The 14,272-nt window shown below is 39.4% G+C and overlaps 1 protein-coding gene and 1 pseudogene across 2 annotated transcripts; one reads left to right on the forward strand and one right to left on the reverse strand.

Annotated features, from left to right (window-relative positions):
- Positions 1-1,187: 1,187 nt before the first annotated feature.
- Positions 1,188-6,364, reverse strand: LOC147850352 (uncharacterized). Of its 2 annotated transcripts, XM_087336230.1 has the most exons (4): positions 6,264-6,364; positions 3,737-4,368; positions 2,531-2,647; positions 1,188-2,430 (listed from the first exon to the last, which is right to left on the reverse strand). In XM_087336230.1, exons 2-4 carry the CDS (start codon positions 4,334-4,336, stop codon positions 1,468-1,470), a joined length of 1,680 nt encoding a protein of 559 aa, XP_087192356.1. In that variant the 5' UTR covers positions 4,337-4,368; positions 6,264-6,364; the 3' UTR covers positions 1,188-1,467. The 2 variants fall into 2 exon arrangements, with proteins under 2 accessions (XP_087192356.1, XP_087192357.1); XM_087336231.1 differs by lacking the exon at positions 6,264-6,364 and having other exon boundaries at positions 3,737-5,335.
- A 4,368-nt stretch (positions 6,365-10,732) lies between these two features.
- On the forward strand, positions 10,733-11,998 carry LOC147850353 (syntaxin-125 pseudogene; annotated as a pseudogene).
- The last annotated feature ends 2,274 nt before the right edge of the window (positions 11,999-14,272 follow it).

Raw genomic sequence — 14,272 nt, forward strand, 5'->3', positions numbered from 1 at the left:
TAAAAATCTAAGGTTAGTTACTATATTTCCTAAGCTTAGCAGCCTTTCAACTGAAGTTTCACTATCACACATTGTTGTATAAAAGATGGGCAAAGGAAATAACTACCATGATGAAAGTAAAGTTTGGTGAGAACTTTCGAATAACTTCATGGACAAGATACCAAAAATTTTAGATCCAAGGTGTTGAGACAAGGTAGAAATGCAAAACAACAATGCACATTGTTTTCTTTGTACGAAGCTTAATTATACTATGACATTAACCTTTTTCGATCAAGCTAAAATTAAATTCTCTTTCAAGGGTTTTATATGACTATTTCTGTGGATTAGCTAGCAAATATCTCTTCTGGATGAAATATCGGTTGGGTGGCTGGGCGGGGAGCGGGGTTACTTCACATGTTCATATTCAACACATCAATTTTGTGAAATTAAGGCCATCCAACACATCAATTATTTAGTGATGATTAGCTTTTCCATATTCTCAATAGTTTCCCAAGTATGCTATAGCATCATTGAAGGGGAAGCAACAAGATAAAGTTCCCCAAGAGGCAATAACTTCTTCCTCAAGCAACAAGATCCCATTGTCCATTTGGGATCAACAATTGTGGTATAAACATGTCATTTGTTGTCAAGTTCGTAAGTTCAGCATCTAAACATAGCAAATTGGGCATTCCATTTGTCAGTGAATTTTTTTTCACAATGTTTAACATTTGTCAGCCTTCATCCCTCCCAGATCTTGTTAAATAAAATACTAAAGATTACACCAAAAGAGGAAGGATCACAATCCTCTGGAACATAAACATCAAACAACTTGGATTCAACAATGACACGTCATCTCTGAAGACAGCTAAATTCCATCACTTATCAAAACTCTCACTGAAAAGCACTGTAATTCAGGAGTAATGATTTGACAAAAATTTCAATTCTGAAGAGATAATCAATTATGTTTGAAAGTGCCATTTTAAAATATAGATGACAATGAACACTAATAGTAGAGTATCCTAAACACAACATATTTATCAATCAGCCAGGTGAAGCAAAATCTACCAACAAGTCTATCAAGTGGAGAGAAATCTCAGAAAAGAAGTGCATTTACCAAATGGCACCACAAATACTTTTGTTAGAAATCATCATCATCATTCATGGAAATAAAAAGAGACCCAAAAAATGCAACCTTGCAGTGACCTTGGTTGAAAAACTTGACAAATGCATTTAAACCATTCCAACTAACTGTGAGAACAATTATACACAGGGATAGGATATATACCTATATATATGAGCTTTTTACCTAGCATCTTGATGTTAATCATATATATTCTTCCTCCCTGAAAGAATCCATAGCTGGTGCAGAGAAAACACCAGCATTCATGGCACAAAAGCTTCCATAATTGTAAATTTGATCAAATTCATAAGCTTTTTATTGTATATTAACTGTTAGTGAGGATTAAACTACAATAAATGGCTAAAACCTTAAGGTCCAGAAGGCTTGACTGCTGTCGATTCTCTTGCATCTGCTTCATCTTTATTGTCTCTAGAACTTCCAACTCCTTTCTCTGCCGGTAGCTTCTTCTGCTTATTCTTCTTCAATTTCTTGAAAGACTTTGGTCCTTGATAGCGGTTGCTTGAACGATCTCCCAATTGGGTATTGTTTGGGGTAGTTTTACCTATCGGTTGATTATTTACCAATGATTGTCGATTCAGCATCTGTGGACGAACCATATGTGATCCTTGCAAGGGATGAAACGGTACATGAGATCCACCCAAGTCAGGTTTAACACCATATAGAACACCTTGCTGAGGTGGCATCCCATGTGGCGCGATCTGATGGTGCATTATAGGAACTGGTAGCAATCCTCTCTCGCTAGGATTTGAACCAGATACAATATCATTTGGCATCTTTCCTCTATCATTCAATGTCTGTTCAATATTACCCTTCTTAGCTGAATCAGATAAAGTGCTTCCAGGATGACCCATCCCACTTGGGAAATGTCCAACTTGCAAACCATGTGGCTGCATCACACTAGATGGCATACTGGGTTGACCATGATTGAATGAATGATTTCTCATAGAGGTAGATAGCAAGTATGTATTAACTGGCTCTAGACGAATACCACTGTATCCTGGATCATTTTTCAAGTACTTAAATGCCAATTGATCCACTTCCTCTATCACATCTTGGGCTAATACCGATGCCGGATCAGCCTGAACAGCATCAGCAACAGACTTATTCAAGTTATTTATAAGAAGGTGAGGATCAGGAAACATATTGTTCTCATGTAAATAAGGTGCTTGTGGCAAGCGCAATGCATCTGAACCAAGAGCATTGGATCCACGTGCTACATTCCTGTTTTCCTGAACACCTGTATTACCCCAACCCCGACCTTGTGGAGGTCGGATTTCTGTATGCGAAAATAGTTGTAGGATTTTGACCACCTGTACATAAATATCCGAATAAAAGACCAAACCTGATCATAGTAAGTTGAACCTAGTCCAATCCAGGCAAAAATCCATGCAGTGGAACCAATTTTGGTACCTGATTAGGAGACAGCTCACAATCAAACTTGCCCTTCTGACTAAAATTATCTCTAAGTACATCTCTGGTTTTGTCATCTCCTAGGGGTAGACAATCCAAAACGAGTGTAAAGCGCACCTGCCACAAAAATAAAAATGGTCACGTGTCATAAAACATTTTATATGGACCCCTCTCTTGCTCCTGAAATTGATGCTGGACAAGGACAGAAAAAAAAATGTTTCTCATACTATTTACAGGAAAGATCAGAAGACATCTGTATTTCAGCATATCAAATGTCAAATGACAACTGGTGTGTGTATTAGCACCAGCCCTCACAAAAAATAGGCAACCTTGATTGAAGTAAATACACCTTAGCTGCTATACAGGTTAAGAGCTTGGTCCTCTTGTGCCAAAGTTACTTATATCCAATAATGAACCTTTTGTAGCGGGGGTAGAAAGAAAGATATCTCTAACGATCCATAACTGTTATAATTGTATTATCATATAATTTAAGCTCTGTGAGCTGACCTATAAATTACAAAATATAGTAAGAAAATGAGAAGTTACCCTGGTTGAAGGTACCGAACAAGAGTATCAAAATCTGTCTGATAGAACACAAGGCTAGAGACTGTAGTAATGCTAGTGCATTCCATAATGTAACACATCAGTCTCTGCATCATGTTAAGTATCTCTGTCCCATTGAAGGAGACAAAGGGGAAAAGAGGAAGAGAAGAGAGACACGGAGAGATTGTGACAATAAATTCTCATACTCTTGAGAAATAGAAACGTGAAAGCCCTTGCTTTTACAAAAGAGAGATTGTCAGGAGACCAGAGGTGATCTATGGGATGTGGCAGAAGTCATTGCAAGGATGGAACTTCAGTTCACTCAGTTTGTATGAGTTTGATGCTATGGTGTAAACTGCCAAGACAACAGCTGGACAAACTCATTGAAATATACAAAAAATGAGAACTGCTATATAATCAACCAGATTCTTCTGTTTGTAAAACTCGCCTATGAGTCCCAAAGATAATAATCTGTAGTGAGATGCGATTATGCCTCATTTGCCCAAACATTCCTATTGAGCATGAGTATTTTATCGTTTAACAATGGTTCTGCATGTATAAAATCTTCATCAATGCAGACTCAAGTGACATGGGATGTCACATCTACATATAAAGGGGGACTGACAAAAACAATGCTATATTAAAATAGGAAATTAAACAGACCTGGGCAGCATATGCCCCTTTGGAATCTTGAAAAGCCTCAGGAACAAGATTTAATCCACCGCATGAGGCGGCCTCAAACACGCCATATAGCTCCTTTGTCTCAACATTAAACAAAAACAATTTTGTTCCGGGAATGACTCGTTCCACGACATCTCTTTGAGCTACTGGAAGGCCCAAAACATGATAATGGAAACAATCCCTCATCGTTGCCAAATTGCACAGGAAGACCAATCCCGAAGGCCTGGATCCTTCTCTGTTTACACCTTCTTGCCGAATAGTAGCATGGAATCGATACTCATCATCAGTCCTTTGATGATGATGTTCAACATCAAAGTTTCTCCTTGATTTTGGTGAGCCCAAGTCTCTTCTTCCTGCTCTTTGAGGAGACTCAAAACCCCTTCTGTGTGTCCAACTTGGCGACCCGACACGGTTCCTTGATGGTGATTCCCATTTTCCTCTCTTTGATCTTCCAGGAGAGCCTATATCCCTTCGACGGAAATGCTCTATTGGCGGAGACCCTCTTCCTCCGCCCAGTCGCCTTCTACCAGGAGAACCTCTTTCCCATGCCCGAGATGGTTTGGAGTGCATTCTCGAAGACATGCTTCAAATGTTCAAAGTTATATCACTAAATCCTGTAAAGCCAAACATAACATCAGATAAAAATCATGCAGACACGCTGATACTTTCCAGGCAATCTGGTCAAAACTGTATTAGATGTCAGTGGTATAGACCACATGACATTAAACTGTGTTGGATAGCCACTACTAATAACTATACACAGTTCAGTGGCCATAGCAAGCTCTCTGGAGACATGGGGAATTTCGGACTATCTTATCTGTTTGAACAGCCCAGATAGAGAAAAGTGGACGAACACCATGGAAAACTAAAGGTCTCCTTGTTGAAAGTACCATCTTCATCCAGTGGCAAAACGTGTGCACAACTGAGGACATGATTTTGTTGAATTAATTGAGTTGAATCAGATCCAGAATAAACCTTCCTTACTGGTCTCCCTTTTAATAAGATCGCAAAAGTGGTATCAGATTACATGACCTTACGATCCATCCATATGAAGTGAGCTATATTTTCCATCATTAAATGATCTCAAGAAAATCATATTCATATAAGAACTGGCATTTCCTGTCTTTATAGCATGCCAATCATTAAGCAGAGGATCTTACATAAAGAGGGCCCTCCATGGGAGAACAGTTGAAGCACACTGAAGAAGAAATTGATCGAATCTATATAATATAAACAGAGGAAACCAGATAAATGTTCACATATAGACTTCTTCATGCTGTGTGAAAGGAATCTCCTTAAACATTTACCCAGGACCTGCTGAGAATGCAATCTGAGAGCAAAGAATTTATCTTTCTACTAGAGAAAAGAAAAGAAAATTTGAGAAACCAATAGGAACCACCTATTCTTCAATCCACTGAATCCTTATGATCCACAAATCTACAAAATGAAGAATACATTGAAGCATAATCTTTCGACCACAAGAAATGCTTGGAATTCCTTTGCAAGCACTTATCTTTATCCAGTGAATAATGAATGGATCAAGAAATATATCTTCGTATGTAGAGAAAACAAAAAAAAACAATAATTCACATCTTGACCCTTTAAACACGCAGAAAGCTGCAAAAATCCATAGCAAGGACACCTATTCATTGCATTCACTGAGACTACAATTTTTAATGGAAAGATCAAATATGTGCAAGAGAACTCTTCTTCCTCAGTGAAGTAACTCTTTTGAAAAGCTGTAGCACAAATGAAAACACCTTATTAGGGCATCCCCTCTGGTGCACTACCATAGCAAATCAGAAACCATATGATAACATCAAAGAACTTCAGATCAAAGAAGAGATCGATGTGCAACAAAATTCTTCTTCTATTTTCTGCAAAAGTATTGGTTCTGAAAGAAACCATGGATAAGGGGGGAAATATGTCTTGCGTCCACATATACCACAATAAGAAAAATCAGAAACTACAATAACAAAATTTATAAAAATGATAGGATGGCAACATAATCTTCTACATTGTTTCTGCAAAAACAAAATCTGAAATCGATAGTGAAAAATACAAATTGATGTCTATCATTCCGAATCAGAAATAAAATACAGAAGAAAATCCGAGAATTAGGATGACACAACGTCATTCTGTCTGAGAAAGAGGAACGCGTCAGAAGTCCATGATGGAATTGGAAAAGAACGCCATTCTGTCTGCGTCCAATTGAGCAGGAATTCTGGGGATCCATGGTGATAGCAACAGAAAACGGGGGGGGGGGGGGGTGGGGAGAACAAATAACAGATAAACCGGGGAAGGGGTACATGAAACGTCAGGAGAGCATTCATGACCAGAAGAAAAGAAAATATTGAGGTAGAATAGCGAGGAGGACGAAGAAGAAGAAGAATCGTGATGAGAGGAGGAGGAGGAGGAGGGAGTTTTGAGGTAGGAGAAGGAAAGAGCCTGACCGAGGAGATGATGATGATGATGATGATGAAGCATGATAGAGGCAAAGAACACGTACCTGGGAAGCGATGGCGTTTCCTTCAGTCGAGATCCGCAGAGCAGGAGCAGGAGCAGGAGCAGGGACGATTCAGGAAGCCGAAGAAGAAGAAGAAGAAGAAGAAGAAGAAGGTCTGGTCTGTCTCCGTCTCTGATCATTCATTCTCGTCTCTTTTTTTCACCAAACAAAATACCAGAAATACCCCTCTCTCAATCCTTCATTTTTTTTTTTCCTTTTCCTCTTATTTATTTGGTTATCTATGTTTAGTTTCTTTTATTTTCGGTGATTTGGGTACATATTAGGGATCGGCAATGACTCGGCTCAAGCCTAAACCGGTTTTAAACAATTTAGCGGCTCAGCTTGGCTTGAGCCTAGCCAAACCATCTAAGCCGTTTAATCATTAGGGTTTAGAAAATAATTAGACAGTTAGAAATTTGAAGTTAGAAAGCCATAGGCAACAGACTATTGAGTGACGAGAGAGGGAGAGGGTGGGGGGCATGTCAAAATTGGAGAAGGATTGGATCACTGAGAGTGAGAGGTCGTCGTAGCCTCGAGACTCGTGGTTCAGGTGGTGGGAGGCATGGGATTCGTGGATGCTAGCCGACCAATCGTAGTAGTCTACGAAGAGGGAGTTGTGGAGGTGGGACTTGGAGTTGAATTCGGACTCATCGGTGGTAAGGCCAAGGGGGTGGGAGTTATGAGGAGGAGGAGAAGAGTAGAAGTGGTAGTGGTATTTTTTAGGTTTCTTCACACCTCTAAAGCTTTTTTGTCCCAAACCGACTCACAAACCGAATCCCAAAGTGGTTTAGGGATCGGTTTGGTTTTGTTTGGTTCAAGTTTGAGAACCCCAAAATGATTTAGGATTAACTAGTTTGGATTGGATAAGGCCAAACTAGTTAAGCCTAAACCAAACTCTTGCCGATTCCTAGTACATATCCCATTTTCTTGTAAACCAATTGTCTCATGGGCCAAATTTGGTCTTAGAGGACATTAATATATCTATCTTTCTTTCTTATTTTCTTCTCTTCTTTCCTTTTTGTTCCTCCTCTATTCCCCCCAAAAAGTGGCATGTGCTTCCTGCTTCAAAACTCAATCAATCCATCCATCCCAACATTCACACATGTCATTGTTCTCTCTTACATCAATCGAGCACGTGCTTAATCTGGCCACATGTTCCTTAAGTTTTGGTCGGGTCTTCAATAATCGACATCATAGTACAATCAATTCCGCTATTGTCTGAACGTTAGTTAACTAAGTTGTTTCATCATGGCAACAACCAAACAAAAACAAGAGTCGCATTCTCACAAACACAAAAAAATAACGTCGCGAGTCAAATATATCAACTCATTGGGAGTGGTCTTTTTTGTGTTTCGACCATTTTCTTTTAATGTTACAAGATGATAATGTTGACACAATTAATTACATGGGAGAAGCAAAAATATGAAAAATATGATCTAGCTTTAATGATTGTTTTCACAAGCTTAATAAAAATGTTGGCATCTTTTCTTTTCTTTTTCCAAAAAAAACTACTTTCCCATTAGTTGGGAGAGATTATTACAGAAAGGCTATACAAGGTAGCTTATACATAAATTGGGGAATCACCCTCCAATTGAGTTCAAGAATACGAGACCCTTTCAAACTAATTACTTAATGTAAGTAGGTACCTATAGCTATAAACTAGTGCCCTTCATCATTGGCTAGTACAAGCCGAATCATGTGACCTATAATGAAGGGAGGCTGGGAGGTGAGTGGGAAACAATTAGTGTGGGGGCTGGTAGTTCCACCTCGGGTTGTTGGAGTGGCCACAAAGCTCGTCCAATTGCCTTCGTAGGCAGTTGATAATCGTGAACCATATATCCATGATTAGTTCCTCTGGGGGGGCATGCCAGATATTGGAAGACCTTTAGGCAACGTGCTTTCCATACATACCATATGGTGAAGCTTGCGATCAACATCCAAATCTACCAGAATTGAGGGGATGCAGTCTTCAAGCCTCTCTCAAATCAGGTCTTGACGTCTGCCTCTTAAAAATGTTATTGTTTGGAAAGTGTGACGTCTACCTCTTCAAGAAATAGGATTAATGTAGCTTAGTAATAATCTTGTTGTCATTAAATAAATCTTTATTAATTAGGTATGTTACTTTTAAACTCAAAATAACAATGGATGCACGTGTATAGTTGGATATGAGTGAGTGAGTTAGTGTGTGTGGTTGAAATTATTATTACCCTACATTAAGCATATGGAGTCATTTTCATGTCACCTTAAAACAAGGAATTACTTTAAATTTTGTGAAACATGATTTGCAAAGTCTAGCTTTTAGGCAACATTGTCTCTGTTATGGGAATGGTGAATGTTGATTCTTGACCACCGTGAACTAACTTTAGGATGGGCGTGTCAAAATCAAAGTTGATGATTAAGAAGACAATGCCCAATATTATTTTGATTTCCGACTCATGGGCGAAGTCTTAATCTTCAAATGCAATTTTTGTGTTGTTCACACCATGGTTGTCAACCCTTGAACAAAAGACAATGTTATAATTTTCAATCACTTGATTGTGTAGATTATGAAAAGTGAGTTCGTAAACTTTTAGAGGGCACACTCTCAAGCAAAGATTTATGAATGAACTTAGAATGAATGCAACATGAAAATATCTACTTAAGAACTACAAGGGTTTTTTTCTGTTGTGAGTGAACTTTAACAAAAATTGGCAAAGCCTTTGAAATCTAGCCTTTTGAAAGAGGGGTGATGTTGCATGCACGACCCAGCTCTAAACTATCACCCATGCATCATGATTCATGACCATCCATGACATGCTCATCACTATCAATGATCAACCATTAGCTTGTAAACCATCCATTTTATGTAAAAGGAAGTTTGATCAAGAGGGAGAGAGCTACTTTGTTAGGCGAAGTGATTCCAAGATAAATAAATTATCACATGGAATTAAAACAAATACAAAAGAGACAATCTTAAACCAACGGAGGGGCACTCCTTTGATAACTTGAGTTCATGACCAAATTCATTTTTATAGATTTTCATTAAAACAACACAACTCATAACTTTGAGTTTAAGTTTTACATTCTCATTTCGAAGTAAATTCTGTGATGTTATTGGTAAAAGCAAACTTGAACTATGGTTGATATTAGATAACTAAATTAGGATAAATAGGGAATGGATGTTAATCAATAAGTTAAACAAAGCTAAATGAAAAACGTGAGGACATTCTTCCCTTGCCTATTTTTCTTATTTTGAAGAAGTTGTACACATTACCAATTTCCCCATTATCAAAGCAAATGGTTCCAAGACCATCTTTTCTTTTATGGATTTCTTGACAAGAAATTGGTCAAGGTTGTGTGAGGGGCACCAACTTCACCAAGCAACAAGGGGACACTAGCACTCTTTGTATAGAATTTTTAACGAAAATGCAAAAGCAAATTCGCAGTGGCAGTTTTTGCTCACATATTAAGTGAAGACCAAAACCCAATATGAGTTATATATATATTCTATGTATTCACGAGGGTAGTTACCGCTCACATATTAAGTGAAGACCAAAACCCACCATTAGTTATAAACTTATACATATACATATATGTATGTATTTGTCCACTTCCCTTGCTCTCTATCTCTCGCTCCCTCCTTTTTATCATAATTAGCTTAACCTAGTGATAAGTTGTTACACTATAAGCACTACATATTGGGTTTGAAATCCAAAATTTTCACCTCTCTATTACTTCATACATACATTGGGCAACCTTACCAATTGAGCTACATCCATCTCGGCATGTACTCTTACAAACTCTCTCTCTCTCTCTCTCTCTCTCTCAAACATAGACACAAACACACAATTGCACGACACGTGCTATTACTGTCAAGTTCACCGTAAGTTGCATGAGAGTCATGCCCTCACAACACCATCTCATTCCATTTCCGACTAGCAAAAAGAAGGGCATACCATACTCTGACATGTCTTCGGCCTCTCTCTCTCTCTCTCTCTCTCTCTCTCTCTCTCTCTCTCTCTCTCAACCATTAAGACCCCCTTAAATATGCATTCGATTGATGGCCCTCTGGAAATTCGATCGTTGGCCCTCCTTTCTGGCAGGGGTCAATGAACATTGTCTTTCGCATGATGATGTAAACAATGAGACACATTTTGCTACCCCAAAGCGAACATATAAGTTAAAACGTACAATATTGAGTGGTGGTAGAAATTTGTAGGGAGTCTAGTTTGGATTGGGTGTACTTATTTTCCGAAGGAGAGGAGTTGGAACTTGGAGAAGTGAAGAAATAAACAGAAGAGGGGTATTTTTTGGAGAATTAGGTAAAAGTTTGGAGGGTGGGTAAGGCGAGGGTATGAAATTGAATTGTGTAATTTTGTTTATTTTGTCACGTGCTCAATAAGCATGAACTAACGGCTATTTGAGCAACGGTCACGCCCTCCCCTCTTTTTCTCCCACGCAGAGAGAAACAGAGACGCAGAAGAGAAGCAGATTAGGGTTTGGCCGAACAAGACTGACGAAGATTAGGGTTTGGCTGAACAAGAGTGAAAAGCAGATTAGGGTTTGGCTGAACAAGAGTGGAAAGCAGATTAGGGTTTGGCTGAACAAGAGTGGAGAAGATTAGGGTTTGGCTGAACAAGAGTGAAGAAGGTTAGGGTTTTGGCTGAGCAAGAGTGGAAAGCAGATCAGGAGTTTAGCAGAAGAAGATCAGGGAAGGATGAACGACCTGCTGGGCGTGAAGCCAAGCAGCTTCTCCATTAATCCTGCGGAGTATGTGGACCTAAAGAAAGATATAGAAATGGGACAGTCGCCTCGCCCTGCTCATGATGCCGATGAGGAGAAGAAGAAGCAGAAGAAGAAAAGGAAAAAGAAGGCGAAGAAGGCGACGAAACCTAACCAAACCATCGACCATAGCCTCACCCTCTTCTTCGGCGAAGTGGACACCGTGAAAACAGAGATGCAGAAGGTACGGGAGCTTCTCGTGAGGCTGCAGAGCTCTCACGAAGAGACCAAGAAACCTCACAAAGCAGACGCCATGAAAGAGATCCGAGAGAGAATGGACGGAGATGTGGGAGAGGTCCTTCGGAAAGTGAAATCCATCAAAGCAAAGCTAGAAGAGATGGAGAAGAGCAGGTCGAATCAGGAGGAGGAGGATCGTGGATATGATTACAGTGCAGCAACAACAACGATGGATAGGACCAGGTGCTCGATCGCAGCTTCTCTGAGGAAGAAGCTGAAGGATCTGATGCAGGAGTTCCAAGAGCTAAGGGAGAAGGTAATGTCGGAAAACAGGGAGGCGGTGCAGCGCAGGATCTACACGGTGACGGGCCGGGCGTTGGACGATGCTTCGGTGGATCGGATGATCAACACAGGGGAGAGTGAGAGGTTCCTGCAGAGGGCAATCCAAGAGCAAGGGAAAGGGCGGGCGGTCGAGAGCGTGGTGGTCGAGATACAGGAGCGGCACGACGCCGTGAAGGACGTGTGCCACAGCCTCTTGGAGCTCCACCAATTGTTCCTCGACATGTCGGTGCTTGTCGAATCGCAAGGGGAGCACCTCGATAGTATCCAGCACCATGTGAGCATGGCCAATGCGTATGTCGACAGCGGAACCGGACAGCTCAGGTCCGCCAAGAAGAGCCGGAGCCATACTCGGAAATGGGTTGTCGCCTCCATCGTTATCCTCCTCATCCTCATCACTGTCATTCTCATTCCAGTCCTCAAGAGCTTCAAGACCTCCTAAGAACAGAACTGACTCGAATTCAACAGCTTCAAAACCCCCCCCCCTTCCCCCCCTACATTTGTTGTAGTTATTCTTATTTAAGAGCTTGTAGCCAACACCCCCCCCCCCCCCCCCCCCCCCACAAGACCTTAATATTCTGATTTTCAACTCATTTCTATCACTTTGATCTATTTCTCCTTGATGCTTGTAAAAATGGAAGTTCAGTGTGCTCTCACAATCTTGAGTGAGGCCCAAATTTGAGGTTTTTGGGTTTTTTTTGTGGGTTTTCTGAGAGGGTCCCATCTAATCAACCAACCATCAATTGTTGTCCATGTCATTACAAGGTCCAAGAAGCCATAGATAGGATCTCTAGAACTTATGGGGATTAAAAAACTTTCAAATGTTCCATCTTATCAGTTTGATCGATTAACAGACAAGCAAAGCACAGTTTTTGCATGTTTATGACATTGATTGGAATGATCTTGAAGCAATCTGGTCTAGCACATTTGATTTTTTGGGTTGTGGGTTGGAACCATCCTTTTGTCCATGTATTCCTTTAATTACAAGCCTCAGCAACTAATCAAATACAATATTTGGTAATGAATACGATTCCATTTACAAAAGTTAAAAATTGTTCTGAATAACTTCCCTTACTACTATGTATCTCCTTTGTTTTGATACTACTTTTGATATTTCCTTTCAGGCATTGCAATTTTATTTCATTACCATCTTTTGTCTATGAATGCTTATCATTACAATCAATATTTTTGCGCCTTTATTATTTCATTGCATGCATTGTAACCTTATTTGTATAACTCTTTGCTTCTTGTGTTAGATTTATATATGCCTCTATACATATTGTAATGGTTGTGATAGATATGAGGGGGCATCTTTTGTTTTGTGCTATTGATCTAAAGTATATGGGATCACATTGCATCATTTACATTTACATCACTCCCCTATCTAAAGTTTGATTTTTGGACCTACTCTTTATCTAAAGTTTGATTTTTGGACCTACTCTTCAAGGAAACTCTGCTAATCAACCTGTCAACATGTTCCCAAGACGTTCTATTGATCCATGCGGATAGAATTATCATTCGTAAGTGAAACTCTTGGCTACCAATCTTCTAGCTAAGTCATTCTTTTAGGGTGAAATATATACATTCTAGTGAGAAGAGAAGATTGCAAAATGGTACTCAAATAGGAATCTAACAATGACTTTAACATGCATTGTGCTCCATCAAGAGCTTAGAGTAGGCAAAATGCCCCTCCTATATATGGTTGGATATGCATAGTTGTAATACCTTAAAAATCTAGTCATACTCACACTAACTCTTTCCCATTGTCACTTCATTTGGAATTGTAATGCTTGTTTGTCCACACTACATATCATAACTACACTAATGTTACATTCACCCACATGTATGTTGACATTGTCCCTTTAACATTCATGGACCTTGTCCATTTTCCATGTTATCATTCCAAACTAACCACATTGATTCAATGCCATAGTTTCACAAAAGTTGTAAAGTTTCTAGTTGTCAAAGAGTGGAGTTTCCTCCCTTCGCAACAATGATATGTTAAACATCGAGTGAAGGCAATTAGATTTAGCAACCTAACTTGATCCAACCAAACAAGTGAAAACGAGTAGCGTCGACAATAGAATAAAAGATGCTAATATGTTATCGCATTTAGAATTGTGAATAGTTCTTACTTGCCAATCTCGAACTTTTGAAATTGGATTGGTGTTTTTTTGGAGATTTATTGTGTTGTTGCATAACAAGTACAAGCTTCCAGTAGTATTGAAATGCACACAAGCAATTGTGTGCGTGCGTGCGCGTGCTGATACTAGACCTAGGAACGAACTCTTGTATAGGTTCTTCACAAGGCAAAAGAGAAGGCTCTTATGTTTACAAGTTTTTCAAAACATTTGGTAGGTTTTGAAGGTTTTATGAAAACGTATTAGCTACATTGCAAACAAGGTTATTGAAAGATTAACACACATTTCAAAGAACTTACAGATAATTAATACTGCATTGAAATAGGCATATGCCGATGTTGAAAGATAAGGTCGGCCACAATTATCTATTTTTTAATGAAGCACTTTAAGCATCAAATGGAGAGCTTTTGAATCCGGTCTTGTACGGCAATATGTGTTTTTATAAGTAGACAACGAATTATACAGATATGCAAGGGAGCGGATTCCTTCAAGATTTCACATATGAGGGGGGGCACCCATGGGGCTAGAAGGTTCCGGAACGTTCCGGAGAAGTCTCACAAATATACAAAAGGGCATTTTGGGGATTTGTTTTGA

The sequence above is a fragment of the Azolla caroliniana genome, unplaced genomic scaffold (assembly GCF_043228905.1).
Source record: "Azolla caroliniana isolate FFs.n. ecotype wild unplaced genomic scaffold, voAzoCaro1.0.p SCAF_21, whole genome shotgun sequence".
Lineage (NCBI taxonomy): Eukaryota > Viridiplantae > Streptophyta > Polypodiopsida > Salviniales > Salviniaceae > Azolla > Azolla caroliniana.